Source organism: Dromaius novaehollandiae, chromosome 5 (genome assembly GCF_036370855.1).
Source record: "Dromaius novaehollandiae isolate bDroNov1 chromosome 5, bDroNov1.hap1, whole genome shotgun sequence".
Lineage (NCBI taxonomy): Eukaryota > Metazoa > Chordata > Aves > Casuariiformes > Dromaiidae > Dromaius > Dromaius novaehollandiae.
In genome coordinates this window covers 10,095,616-10,108,531 of record NC_088102.1, presented here as the reverse complement: position 1 = coordinate 10,108,531, position 12,916 = coordinate 10,095,616, and the positions used below count along the sequence as shown (strand labels likewise).

General features: G+C 38.3%; 1 protein-coding gene across 2 annotated transcripts in view; it reads right to left on the bottom strand.

The window, feature by feature from the left end:
* JAG2 (jagged canonical Notch ligand 2) overlaps positions 1-12,916 on the bottom strand; it is a 72,080-nt gene that overhangs the window by 24,049 nt on the left and 35,115 nt on the right. For both annotated transcript variants that reach the window (XM_026114312.2, XM_064511975.1), the window contains exons 6-7: positions 2,113-2,243; positions 1,611-1,730 (exon numbers count right to left, since the gene is read on the bottom strand). In XM_026114312.2, the coding sequence (XP_025970097.2) occupies positions 1,611-1,730; positions 2,113-2,243 (251 nt within the window). The remainder of the gene's footprint in view (positions 1-1,610; positions 1,731-2,112; positions 2,244-12,916) is intronic.

Here is a 12,916-nt window from a genome sequence, read left to right as displayed (position 1 = left end):
CTTTGGCTAACATTCGTAATAGAACTTGTCAAATATATGGCTCACTTTATCCCTGCCTCCTCATCCAGAGAGCCAAGCTGTTTCTCCACAACTTTATGGGCAAGCTAGGACAGCGTTTCATCCATTTTAGCCAAAGGTTTGCAGCATATTTTACCAGCTGAAGCAAAATTCAAGCTTTGATAGCATCATCAATATCATATTTGAACTTTATAAAGTGCTGTAAGATCTACAACTTGATAAATGTGAAATGTTCTACAGAATGCAGGTTAGTGAACTTGGAGCCCAGACGGGTAAGTAGAAGAAAAAAAGGGTTTCTTCCATCCACACTTATGTTTACTAAGAAAGTAAAAATCAGAGTAAAAAGACTGAAAATACTACACTTGAAATTGTTTTTTTTCCCCCCTTTCTTTTAAAAGGAGTTAGATTGCAGAATACCCCACTGAATACTATGGGTGAAAAAAATTGAACTGAAAGGTATCCTAAGGTGAACAAGGACATTCAAAGTTTTCATTCCCCTCCAAACATCACATCCTTTTCTAAACAAAATAGAAAAAACAGATTGCTACTTGCCCCTTTATCTCTAATTAGGGGCAGAAGGGTGAAGAAAAGTCTTCAAATACAAAAATAATCTTAAGTACATAAAAACTTGGGTCTTATATATAACCCAACTACATAGGTATATATGAAAAAAGCCATACGCTATTTTTATAATGTGGTGAGATGGGAAGCAGTTCTCCCATACTGCTATGTTGGACAGACACACATCTGTTAGACTGTAGTCAGGAAGGCATACTTCAAGAGAAATATAGTTTAAATGCTTTCCTCCATTTTGGCAACACAAGCAGGGAGGCCACATTTTCAATTGACTGTTTAAACTATGCTCAAGGTGACTCTGTAAGAGGGCTTGAACACATTTCCATAACAGTTAACATTCGTATCATTATTTCAAATGTATTGCAAGTCCCATATCAAAAGCTGACTTTAAAATGAAGTTTGTAAATCAAGAAGGAAGAGTTAACACATTTGTGCAGCTAAAAGCTAGGCCAAAATCCCTGTACGGTCTACTACAACTACCTTCCTTAGTCTTCAGCTAGTATAAGAGGATGCAAGTGCACATTTACATGCAAGTCAGCAGAAGATAAGGAAACAGGTAGCAGGCAGAAAGGTACCACAGAAAGATGCACCTGTGTCCCATTTCCAGGAGACTATCTCAATTGCATGTTTGGGTTAGAGAACTGAAGAAACTGAAGAAAAAATATTCCTGGCCTGATTTAAATGCAGGGGAGACAGTGGTAGCATTTCTGTGGTTGTCAGCAGCTTTTTGACTAGCCAACTTAAGATGGCAGACAGGAGGAGGAGGAAACAGAGCTGGCATAGCTCCACTTTCCACAAAATAAAGATCAATTTGTGATGAGAACAGATAAGCTGCACACCATCACTTTTGACATCTCAATTCTCAGAAGGCAAGAGAGCTTTGGGAAAGAAGAAAACAATCCTCTCCACTGTACAAAAGTGAAACAACGAGCATATAAAAAAGCCAGTAGTCTACAGCAAAGCCCAGCCTGAAATAGTTTGCCATGTTGCAAGATACATGCAATATCTAGAAGTACCAATTTCACAGTTCTTTCCAGAATAGCCATCAGGGCAAGCACAGCGATATTCATCCGGTTCAGTATTCATACAGGTTCCTCCATTCAGGCAGGGATGGTGATTTCCGCAGTAATTCAGATCTGGGCAGAGAAAAGAAATGTCAATCAATAGGGAAAAATCTCAGTGTTGTCAATTCAGTTCTTAGTCAGACATACAAATGCTTTTCTGGCTTTAACATCATTCACCCATAACATCCCCGTATTCTGTTAGCTAGCTTGCCCTCTCATTACTGTCCACAGAACGGGCAAGGATGAACAAGAGACAACTGCTTGAGTTAGAAGGGTCAGGATCACCCAAAGTCTCTTGTCTTAAACTTCTTATACTTACGATGTTTAAGCACCAGCTGCCATAAAAGAATTAGGGACAGAGATACTCAATTGCACACTAGCAGAAAAAATGTTAATGAGTTATCAGTTAATCATGCGACCTTATTTGTTTTTCCTGTAAATTAATGTTAAGTACCTTTGTTACAGAGCAGGCCACCCCAGTTGGTTTCACAATTACACTGCCATGGTTCATTACAGCTCCCATGAGCACAGCCTGGGTAGCGGACACACTCATCACAGAACTGTCCTTGCCAACCATAATGACACCTAAGATGTAAGTTCACATGTTAAAAGTTAGCAACATGATGCTTAATTATCAGCATTACAGGTATTTAGAGTGCTATACTTACCATTCTTAAGAACAAGGTCAACTGTCCAACGTGCAACAGATACCAAAATGTTATTTTAGTTCTCCCATTTAGAAGGGACATACTAGTCCTGTTGAATATCCTTACTGGAACTCATCTTGCTTAACTGTAGTACACACCATGGCAACAAACCACACCAAGCACTACATGTTACAAGAACTCTACATATATAAGCCATCCTTTCACAAGAAATTCAATCCTCACATGAGAAATCACCTCACACTAGGACAAGAAAGGTGACTGGCATAAAGAAACAAACCAACCAACCTACTTTTCAAAAGGAGAGTACAGAGTTACTGAATCAAGCACCCTAGCTTTTTTCTATGAACTTTCAAGAGATTAGCCAATCTGATCTAGAGTACTACAATTCTTGGAAAACCAAGATAGCCAAAGATGCAGCTGTCTAGTTAATTTTCTCAAGAGTTGTTGTAGGAACCCTTTTTAGGGATTGTCTATTATATTCTCAGTGTTCTTTAGTGACTTTTTTTTGGGGGGGGGGGGGGAAAACATTCTTTGGAGGAAAGGAGGAGAGAACAGAAACAAATGCCATTAATAATCCATTTGTTCTAAACAGAGTTGATATTGTGTCACGAGATTTCTTCAGAGACCAGTATCTTTAGATTATGTTATCTGTAACAGTCCCCAGAATTCTGCTGACAAAAGCAACTGCATATGCTACAGGAAAAGTGTTAAAGTCTGTGAAGCTAAAAAACAGAAAAATAAGAGGACTATATGTTTCATAAACACATTTTAACCAAAGACAGTAAGCAAGCTAAGCTTGCTTTGTCAGGCTATCATCAAACCAAAGAAAAAAAAAGTTCTGCTTGTTCTTTTAAGAGCATCTCTTATTAACAGTTTAAGAGATACTAGCAACAGGGAGAAGCATGAAAATGCACTGAATGGGGGCTGGATGCATGCATGCTATGGAGATATGAGCCCAAATGCCTAGAAAAGCATCATTAGAAAGGAAACTGTACTTGTTGAAAGAATGTTGATATTATATAACCAGCATGCTTTGAATACAGTTTAAAGACAAGACACTAAATTCTGAAATCTTTCGGGAGTGGGGAGAGAAGAAAGGAAAAGACAGAACATAAACTAGGAATCCTGATTCCTTGCGAATTAATCCATTCCCACTGTTTCGGTAAGCAGTATCAATTTCCTAAAGAGAAGAGCTTATGATGCAGCACATTATCAAAATTGAAAAATCCCTTATTTAAATTTCTGTTCTTCATTTAAGCAGAAGGAATCAAGATGCAGTGCTTGCAACAAGATTATTTTCTACATAAACTACTTCGAATTCTTAGTTCCCCTGTCTCCCCCTTATTCAAAAATCTCAGAGCTGGGATCCAGACGGTACAGCCTCAATTGTGTACATAGTTCAGGGACCTATGATCGCTTATATAAGTGGCGGTCAGGAGCTTGCAGAACATGCCTACTCTAGAAGCAGCTTTCTCTTGCTGTATTAGCAGTAAGGGGAAACAAATACTGCTCCTGCTAAATGTGATCTCTTCCTTCCTTCTCAGGGACAGAGAATCTTTTCAGGCGCTGGTATTAAACATTAAAAAGCACTGTAACTCACTGTTACTGGCCCTGGCCCAAATCTCCATCCATGCCAAGCCTCGCACTAATGCCAGTGATTCACCATGACTATTCTAGCCAAAGCTAACTCCCCACCCACATATAACAAGCATTTTCAAGGGCTGAAAAGCTTGCATCACAAAGCAGATTATCACAATAACTCAATTTGTTTTCCATATCAAACAGTAACAAGTTTCTTTAAAACTTCACTGGTGATTAAGAGTGTAAAGAAAGTAATGCAGGTACCTGCTCAAAACTTAAAGGCATTTGAGCACCTACTCAAATCTGAACGTATGCTTTGAACATGCATTAAAACTAGTTTAGCAGGAAAGGGTTACTGCGTTTTCATGATATTCAATGGAAACAAAGTTTACAGTTAAAGTAAAGTTACCATTAAGCCCTAGGGAAATCATTTCTACAGGCTAAAAGCAGTCCAACCAAAGGAACACAGTGTTTACAAGTCAAAAGGTTACTACATGGTAAGCTGATCAGCCTTCAGTTTACAAGGAAGAGTAAATTAGGATTTCCTCCTGAACAGGAAGTCTGGTCGCATCCTACATTAGCAGGTGCTAGAACAGCTTTAATTCCACTTCCTTCTTGAAAGATAATGTTTATATGGATCTCAGCTCACTCTTAGGAGTAATATGTGATCAAAGTGAAACCAATTTAGAAATATGCATTTTACTGCTTATAAGAAAAATCAAGTCAAAACACGAGAGAAGAAAGGGTTAATGATCCTATATGAGAAGCTTGGAAGGAAGAGGCACAAAGGGCATCATTACACTTAGAAAAAAGAGAATGCCTTTTCAAGTAATGACTGCTTACATAAAAGCCAAATGGAAACTGCTACTGCAGCTAATGGTGAACTACAGATACTTCGCCCTCCCCCTCAGTGGGAATAATTTGTTGGAAGTTTCTACAATCCCAGATTTTTCAGATTTGAATAATAAGAAAGCCAAATTTAGAGCATTCATATGAAGGATTCCCATTGTTCACAAACAAAGAAAATTCTTATAGGAATCAAGATTCTACTTCCTGTGTCCTTCCCCTCTACTGACTTCATCGCCTCTAACTCATCTTTACAGCCACAAATGCAGAATGAAATCAGAGATGCCTTAATCTCAGCCTTTACTGGGTTATTAGCAGTACAAAAGCAGCTACCATAAACAGATTGTTACAGTTTAGTAACTTCCTGACAGAAAGTCGAAGTACAGGCAGGCATCTGCTCTCAGACCAAAGTGTCCCTTCAGGTCAGGATTAACATAAAGGGAGTGCAATGGGAATAGAGGAACAATTACTAATCATTTTCAACTGAAGAATTTGAAGAAAACATCCTAATAATTCTACAGACATGCTTCACAGCTTTCCATTTCCTTTGAAGGAGAAAGTCTGACAGCAATAAAAAACCTAGACTTTAAATACAAGGCTGGGTGCAGAGGAGATGTCAGGGAATTAACATTAGCAAAGCTTCTAGATAGTGTTTCAGTTTTGAGATTACAAAAACTGCAACCCTGCAGGAAAAGACCACTGTTTTCATCTACAATTAGATAAACTGCAACAATTCATAGTGTATACTTGGTTACAGTAAGCAAGTGTAGCTTGAAACAGCTAAATTCCAAGAGAAGCAAGAAGCTTCTACAGCTATGGAAGTAAACATCAGTGTGTTTATAAAGAAGTAAATCCAATATCAAGAAATCCTACAGAAGCACCTGTCATTATGCACAGTCCAATGATGCACAGGTATTCAGAGGCAGGAGTGTCAGGGGGCAAAAAGTGAAGAAAAAAATAGCAGAAAGTTTGTGTTTTTTTGCTTTTCCTAGGGCATTGATATTTGAATACTATTAAAGTGGAACTGGTATAGTTCTATAAGGACAAAGTTATTTTAAAGGACTTTGCATTCTTTGTGCTCTTCCAGAACAGGTATAAGTTAAGGAAAAAGACAACACTGATCCTTGCTTTCCTACAAGGATGTTTAAGTTATATAGTGAAAGCTAGGCTTAAATTTGGCTTTTAAAATCAGATAACACAAAGTATTCAAAAGATCCTATACTGTTGTATGTAAACTGGTACATTAATAGTATATGTAAGCATAAGGCCCTGAGCAATCTGGTCTAACTAGACCTACTTCAGGTAGGCGGTGGGACTAAATGACCTCTGTAGGTCCTTTCCAGTCTCCACAATTGTATGATAAATCCTACAAGGGCAGTTACAGAAGTGATTTGGAAAGGTGAAGTGTACACAGTTCCTGATGGTCTGAAAATTAGGGTCCCTCAGCACCTTTTATGATTAACTCCTTATTATCCAAAAGGAAGACACCAGTTACAAGAATTTACAGTGCTCTCAATGGCCAACTTTTATTAACTCAGCTGTTTCACACAGCCTTCACATATGGTTTATTCTCCTGGTTCAATCACTTCTTGTTATTTTCGAGTACTTTCTGCACAGAAAGTTCATCTAAGGCATTATGTATCATAGGTCTCTTCTAACCACTGATCTAATCAGGCTAACCTTATGAAAAGGCTCATAGTATGCAAGAGTGCTAGAGGATACCTAAATACATTCTGTTTTAGCTACAGAGTTTTGCTGGCAATTAATGCACAAGTAGATACCTAAACTACCAAAAGCCTGAAAGAAATCAAAACTACTCCTGAAGTCTGGGTCAAAACATGAAACTTAATAAAAAAAATCCTAGGGAGATGGGGAAGGTGGTACTGGTGTTTAACTACTACAACCTACACCTTACTACAGATCTTGTACATCCTACTAAGGCAGAAGTAAGTATCATTGTGCTATGCTATTTACACAGGTAATTTTTAAACAGGCTTTCTCTGAGGGAGCTTCTTCTACATAGACTTCAATTACAAGCTGTAGACAAAACACTCAACACAGGAAAATGAAGCAAAACAGTGACATTAAGAACAGAAGCAAAATGCATCATTCAGGGGTGGGGGAGAAATAGCTGTCTTAAATGGAAAACCACTAAATTTTCTGATGACGTGCACAGGATGGTGTTGCATAGGCCAGAACAATAGCTTTATATTAGCTATTTACTTAAAATAGCTATAAGAAAGTCTGTTTAATCTTTTAAGAGTTTAATTGTTGCATAGCAGGCAGCAATAGGGTCCAACTGTTAGAAGAAGATCCAAGGATTCCAAGCATCCAAATTCAGTATTATAGATAGTATAAGGTCACAGAAACACTTTCTCCACTTTCCTACCTTTGAAATAGCCATTTGGTGAATAGGAAGAAAAAAAGATGCTCGTTAATGAACTCAAATCATTCAATTACCTGAAAGCTTGTCTGCTTTTCCTCCCACTGCCCAAAGTTCTTGCTAGACCAAAAGACACAAACCTCTCCCTACATGCTTGTTTCTGCTCTAACAAAGGAAGCCACTGAAAGCTACAATTCTTGCTCCAGTACTTATTCTATTTTGAGTTTTGTGGAGGAGATGATTTGGAGGGATGGTTCAACATTGTTTAACAAGCAACCTTTAGCCTATATGTTCTGGGTAACTTGCAGCTCTAAGGTATATCTGCATTGCATTAGTTTAGATCAGGAATATGCTTTTGAAGTAAACTGTCTGATTATTCTTGTTTATGGTGTGTTGGTTCACTTCACAGAGTGATTCTGGAGAGCAGGAACTGGATTCCTTTTAGGTTAGGTTAAGCTAAGCTAACCTAAGATGATGTAATGCCAAGAGCACACCTAATGTCTTCCAGCTGCAAACAGGCATTCATTCCACAGGACCGGACTAGAGCTAGCCTAAAACTGAAAAAAATCTCGAAGTGTTTTTAGTGTGGACCTCAGGTTGTCAATACCAACTGCTTTTGATCTACAGTTCTTATTTGTCTGCACTACTCACTTGTATAAACACAGGTTAAGATACTACTTGTTTTTATTTCCTAAGCACCAATTCATTCTCCTGGAAGCAGCATCTGTTAGGAAACGTTCTCTGCCTTTCTGCCCACTACCCATCCACATTCTGTGCCTCAGTTCCTTGACCAATAAGGAAATAAAATGTTGGATTCATTTTTGTTCAACTTAAGATGTCTACTCGCAAAATATTTGTCAATAATCTCAGGTGGCTTTCCACCAAGACAAGAGAGGGATAATACGATCATACTAGTCACGATAATAGGCAATAGACAGTTTATATGCTGAGGCACACAACAAATACAACAGCTTTGCAAGCTCTTTGAAACCAGAAGCTATCATAAGATTATCTTGTGCAAAAGAGGACATGGGAGAAGATGATGTGCAGATACTGGTATCAAGTACACTCCTGCAGAGCCAAACAACAGCCCTAAGCTCTTTAGGGATCACAGCTAGGCCAAGACAGCAAGAAGTGAAATGACCAGATGCAACAGGAGATAGTATACTGCTCAGACAAAAGCCTCTTCTAGTTCTCACCAATGGCTATCCATTCCGGAGCAACTGTGGAAGGAAGCCATGTTGTTTTAGATCTGCTCTTGACAAGTCCTGGTTAGCCAGTAATTCATCTGTGAGCATCTTCTAGATGTTTAGAAATGGAGTATTTGTTTCAAAATTCTTCTTGGATTTGATTCTGAGCTAACTAGTATGGAAGTCCCCTACTTTTTACCTTATCTTCTACTCAATATTTAGAATCAAGCATTACATCTCTTCCTTTTTTCAGTCCTCTAAAATCTTTTGTTAGCCCCATACAGTCCTCCAAAGACTATATCTACCTATATTTTGAGAGCCTTCGCCAGGTCTCCCTGTACACCAGAATGAGCTTAAAAGAATCCTTTTTCCTCCCTCTCTCTTTTTTCTTTTCTTTTTTTTTTTTTTTTTTTTGAGCTTTAAACCGAGTTCCCTGATACTGGTGTTAACAGCATTATCCATCCAACTGTCACAAACACAGAAGCAAGAAGTATACTGGTTGGTCTCCTACCCAAAAGGAAAATTACGAAAGTCTTCCCTTCAACAATAGAAGAATATGAGGGATTTCTAGAATACTATTATTCCTATCCCACCCTAATAGTTGTAAGCACATTTTGCAACACAGACTTTTGTCCTTGCATCTCTGTCAGAAAGTACTGAGTAATAGTTGATCCTGTTCCCGCCCTTAGATTGACAGATAAGTGTAAGAACACCTGGGATGAGGCCCAGGTCCTTGCAGACACTAGTGGATAAAAGAATCCAGCCTTGCAAGCAGAGTTGAACTGGAATACAAGAACTACACAAGAAATACTGGATAGGGAGCTTAAGAAGCCTGGTTCAACAGAGCAGGAGAAAAAGCTCTATTTTTAAGCTTTGCGCATTAGCCTAATATAAGCAATAAAATGAAAGTTACAAAATTGAAAATACTAAAACCAAAATTTTGTCCCCCGTAGTTAAAATGTGATTCTAGATTAAGGTAGTTCAAAACAGAACAGAGATTAAATAACTGATTTACTTTGGAAGTCTTAACTGCATGCTGGCTTTATACAGCTTGCATGAATTCACCTTAGAAGACTGTTAAAAATCCCATTTCTAACCCATTTCAGTTAGTCTACGTATTCTAGAGAAACTGAGTCACACTTGCATGAAACAAATCTTGCACTTCCCAGGAGGTAACCTAGATCTTACCGTAGGTCCATAGAGATGTAGCTGAACATGTTGAGCAGCATTAGCAATTTGGCCCCATTATTTCATTTTGGGAGAAATTCAAGCAAAGACAAAAGGAAAAGTAGCAAGACTTTTGAAACCACCACCATCCTGGTAAGAATGTGGCAATGTACCACAGATACAAGGCATATGTGCACTTTTGCCACATCTATCCCACTGTTGAACACATAGAAGTGAAAGATCAAGAGATTAAGCCTATCAACAACTTAAGAGTGGTACCAAACATATCCAGTCAGCAGTTTTAATCAAGGAAGGAGAGTCACTTGCGGCTTTCTCTATGCTCACTGTGATAATTTCATAAGCAGCTTAGGCTCAATCATCTTACACGTCATTAGATCAACCTTCATCCTGCTCTTTACAGCCCAATGGAATTTTATGAAGTAGCTCAAAAGATGCCAAAACATACCAAAAAGCACCACTTGCTACATCTTAGTAGTACTACTTTGACAATCCTTCTGGGCTTAAGTCAATCAACAAGACCACTGGGTCTGCCACTTCAGGCTAAAAAAACTACAGGGATTCAAGCCTGGATTTGGATATAGTGTGTGTTTGGTGTTTTTTTTTTTTTTTAAAGAAATATTTTAAAAACCACGCAGATATCAATTTCCCATCTTTGCAATACTCATCCAAGCTGCTTTCCCCTCCCCCCCCCAGAATGCAATTTTGTTATTCACAGTTAGTTATTTCTTCTGACCTTCCTCCACCACAATAAAAAAAATTTTAATCACCTAGATGCAGCAATACCACAAAAATAATTTCCTAAATCAGGTTGTCTTGAAAAATTTATTTTTCATTTCTACCATAAAAACCCAACAAAAGAAACAGCACAAATTTCACACCACCATAGCTTCCTCAACACAAGTGGCACACGAATTTGCCCAACAGATGAGGTTCCAGCTACAGGCAATGGCATCTCAGTTATTGGCAGTCCGCAGTCATTTAGCTAAGGTTATACTCTGCTTTTGGTAGAGCATTTAACCCAAAACCAGCTCTAAATTACTCTGGAACATCAGTGCATAGAGGGGTGGATCCTTGCTACCAGAGTCAGGCTGCATCCTCAGAACCACTGTTTAAGTTATCTGCATGTTCATACAAGTTAAAGACAGGAACAGTTTTCCAACTTTGTAATTGCATTTATACATAGAAGAGTTGGGCAATCAAGTAGGCTATTGGCACCAGCAGCTTCCCATACATCTCAGCCATATTTTTCCCTCACATTTTCATTTTCCTCCTGAATTAAAGAGGGGAAGAGGGACATTGCTTTCACTTGTTAAATGACAGTGGCAACTGTCCAAAAACCAGGATGAAGGGATCTGGATTATAATTCAGTAGCACCAAACAGCAGTTATTCTAAATAAAAGCTTCCCTCGTACTGCTGAGAATAAACGTCATGCCTGTAAACCTTTATTATTTTTAGTTCAGCATCATTTTTCATCAGAAAATATTGGCCATTTGGGCTAAAAGCTCCATTTCTAATATAACCTAATATCTATTACAGGATGCAAGCTAAAGATATCTGTACCATCACCATCCAAGCTCAAGCTAGCAAGCCACATTTAAAGAGATAGCTGAGAGCCTTTGGAATAGTGGAATCCAGAGTATCCCATATGGAAAGACCAGTCTTTTCCTTAGACTTGCTGACTGCTGATCTATCCCTTCAGGACTCAGGTGTTCAAGAAACAAGGCATGCAGCAAACAATCCATCTGGAACATTAAATCACTTATTCTTTCCTCCAATTCAAAACCTCCTTGAAATCCAAAAGCACACCATCCATGGGCTCCTAGGACATTCCTTTGATATCTACAGGACTCCAGAAACCCCTACATGAACCAAAATCTAGCAGAGTAGATTCTCAAGGGGAAAAATGGGTTCCTGGAAGGCTCAAAGAAAGGAATACTTGCTCAGCTCTCAATCACAATCTCTACTTGCTGTCAGTGATTTTTAGGTTACAAGTGCATACGATACTTAAAACCATAAGCAAAGTATTTAATGATCTGAAAAGATCCCCAAAAATCTTAAAAAGTAAAATTCTATCTCCCTTAAAAAGATTAAGGGAGGTTTTACAGCTCTTTAGGCATGAAACTGCACAGGCTTTACCACTGTTTTCCATATACTGAAATTAACACAGAAGAGTTTTCAGTCAGATTTGAGCGCTACAAATTACTACATCTTCTACAAGTTAGCAACATCTGAAGTTGCAAGACCATTAAAAAAAAAAGCCACTCTGATGTAATGATTTAAGATTTCTTTTCCATTATTTGCAGTTGGAAACTTCTGACTCTCCAGCAGAATGTGACTTGTTTGCATCTCAGCTGCCACAGCTCACAGATCCGTGTTTCAAATGAAACTTAGCTTCTTCAGCTGGGCTCTGAGCTAAGTGACCTGCATACCATTTCTGCCACCCCTGTGATGCTGGTAGTAGTGTCTAGTACAAAGATGAAGCAGAACTGCCTTGAACTGTCACAGCTTGAGTTGTCAAAGGATATTTGTCAACTCTTACAGGTTTTGACAGCCAGACAAGTTTCAGAGTCACAGGAGAGTAGATTCTATACAACCCACATGCAAAGGAAAAAGGACTTGCACAAGGGTCAAACTTGCACATATTTGCAAGTAGACCTGTACCACTTCTTCAAGAGCCAGAACAGAAATAATACCATTTCCCCCTGACCTACTATGTTAGAAACCAGAACTTCTGCAAGAAAGTGAAGATTAACTTCCCTCTGCTACCACAGAGACTACTTCAACTTCATCACAGAGTTAAAGGAACATTTCATTCCATCTCTCATACTTAGGGACCGGAAGGAAGTCCCCAAAACATTCACTCAAGGGAATGTTTAGGCTGGGATTACTACCGTTATCTACATTGCTATTGGGAAAGCTACTCAATGAAAACTTTTTCAAGTTTACTTTATTATATTTTGATATTAAGCATATTGGGTGCTCTACAGTGAGCATTTCCTATTCACAACAGCCCAATCCTGAAATTAAGAAAAAGGAATTTTTTTTTTTTTAAGGTAGACAAATAGAACATAGAGAAAACAGATAAGCAAGATTTTAAAAATAAAATATATTCTCAGCACCTAAGGATTTTTGAAAAGAGAAAGGTGATTGTTCTCATTTGGTAAAAGCGTAATTTTGGATTACATGAAGCAAATCTGTTCCACTATATAAGCACAAAAGTAGGAGAGGATTATGAAACAGTATGAAGTATACGCAATTGTCTTACACATGAAATATACTTCATAGCTACTTCCATATATGTTTTTATGCAGACTACTCTCTTCCATTTTAAAGGAGACCTTTTAAAAGTAGCAACACATATGGAAAACACTAGAAAGATCAGCACTCATTTAAAAAGAAAG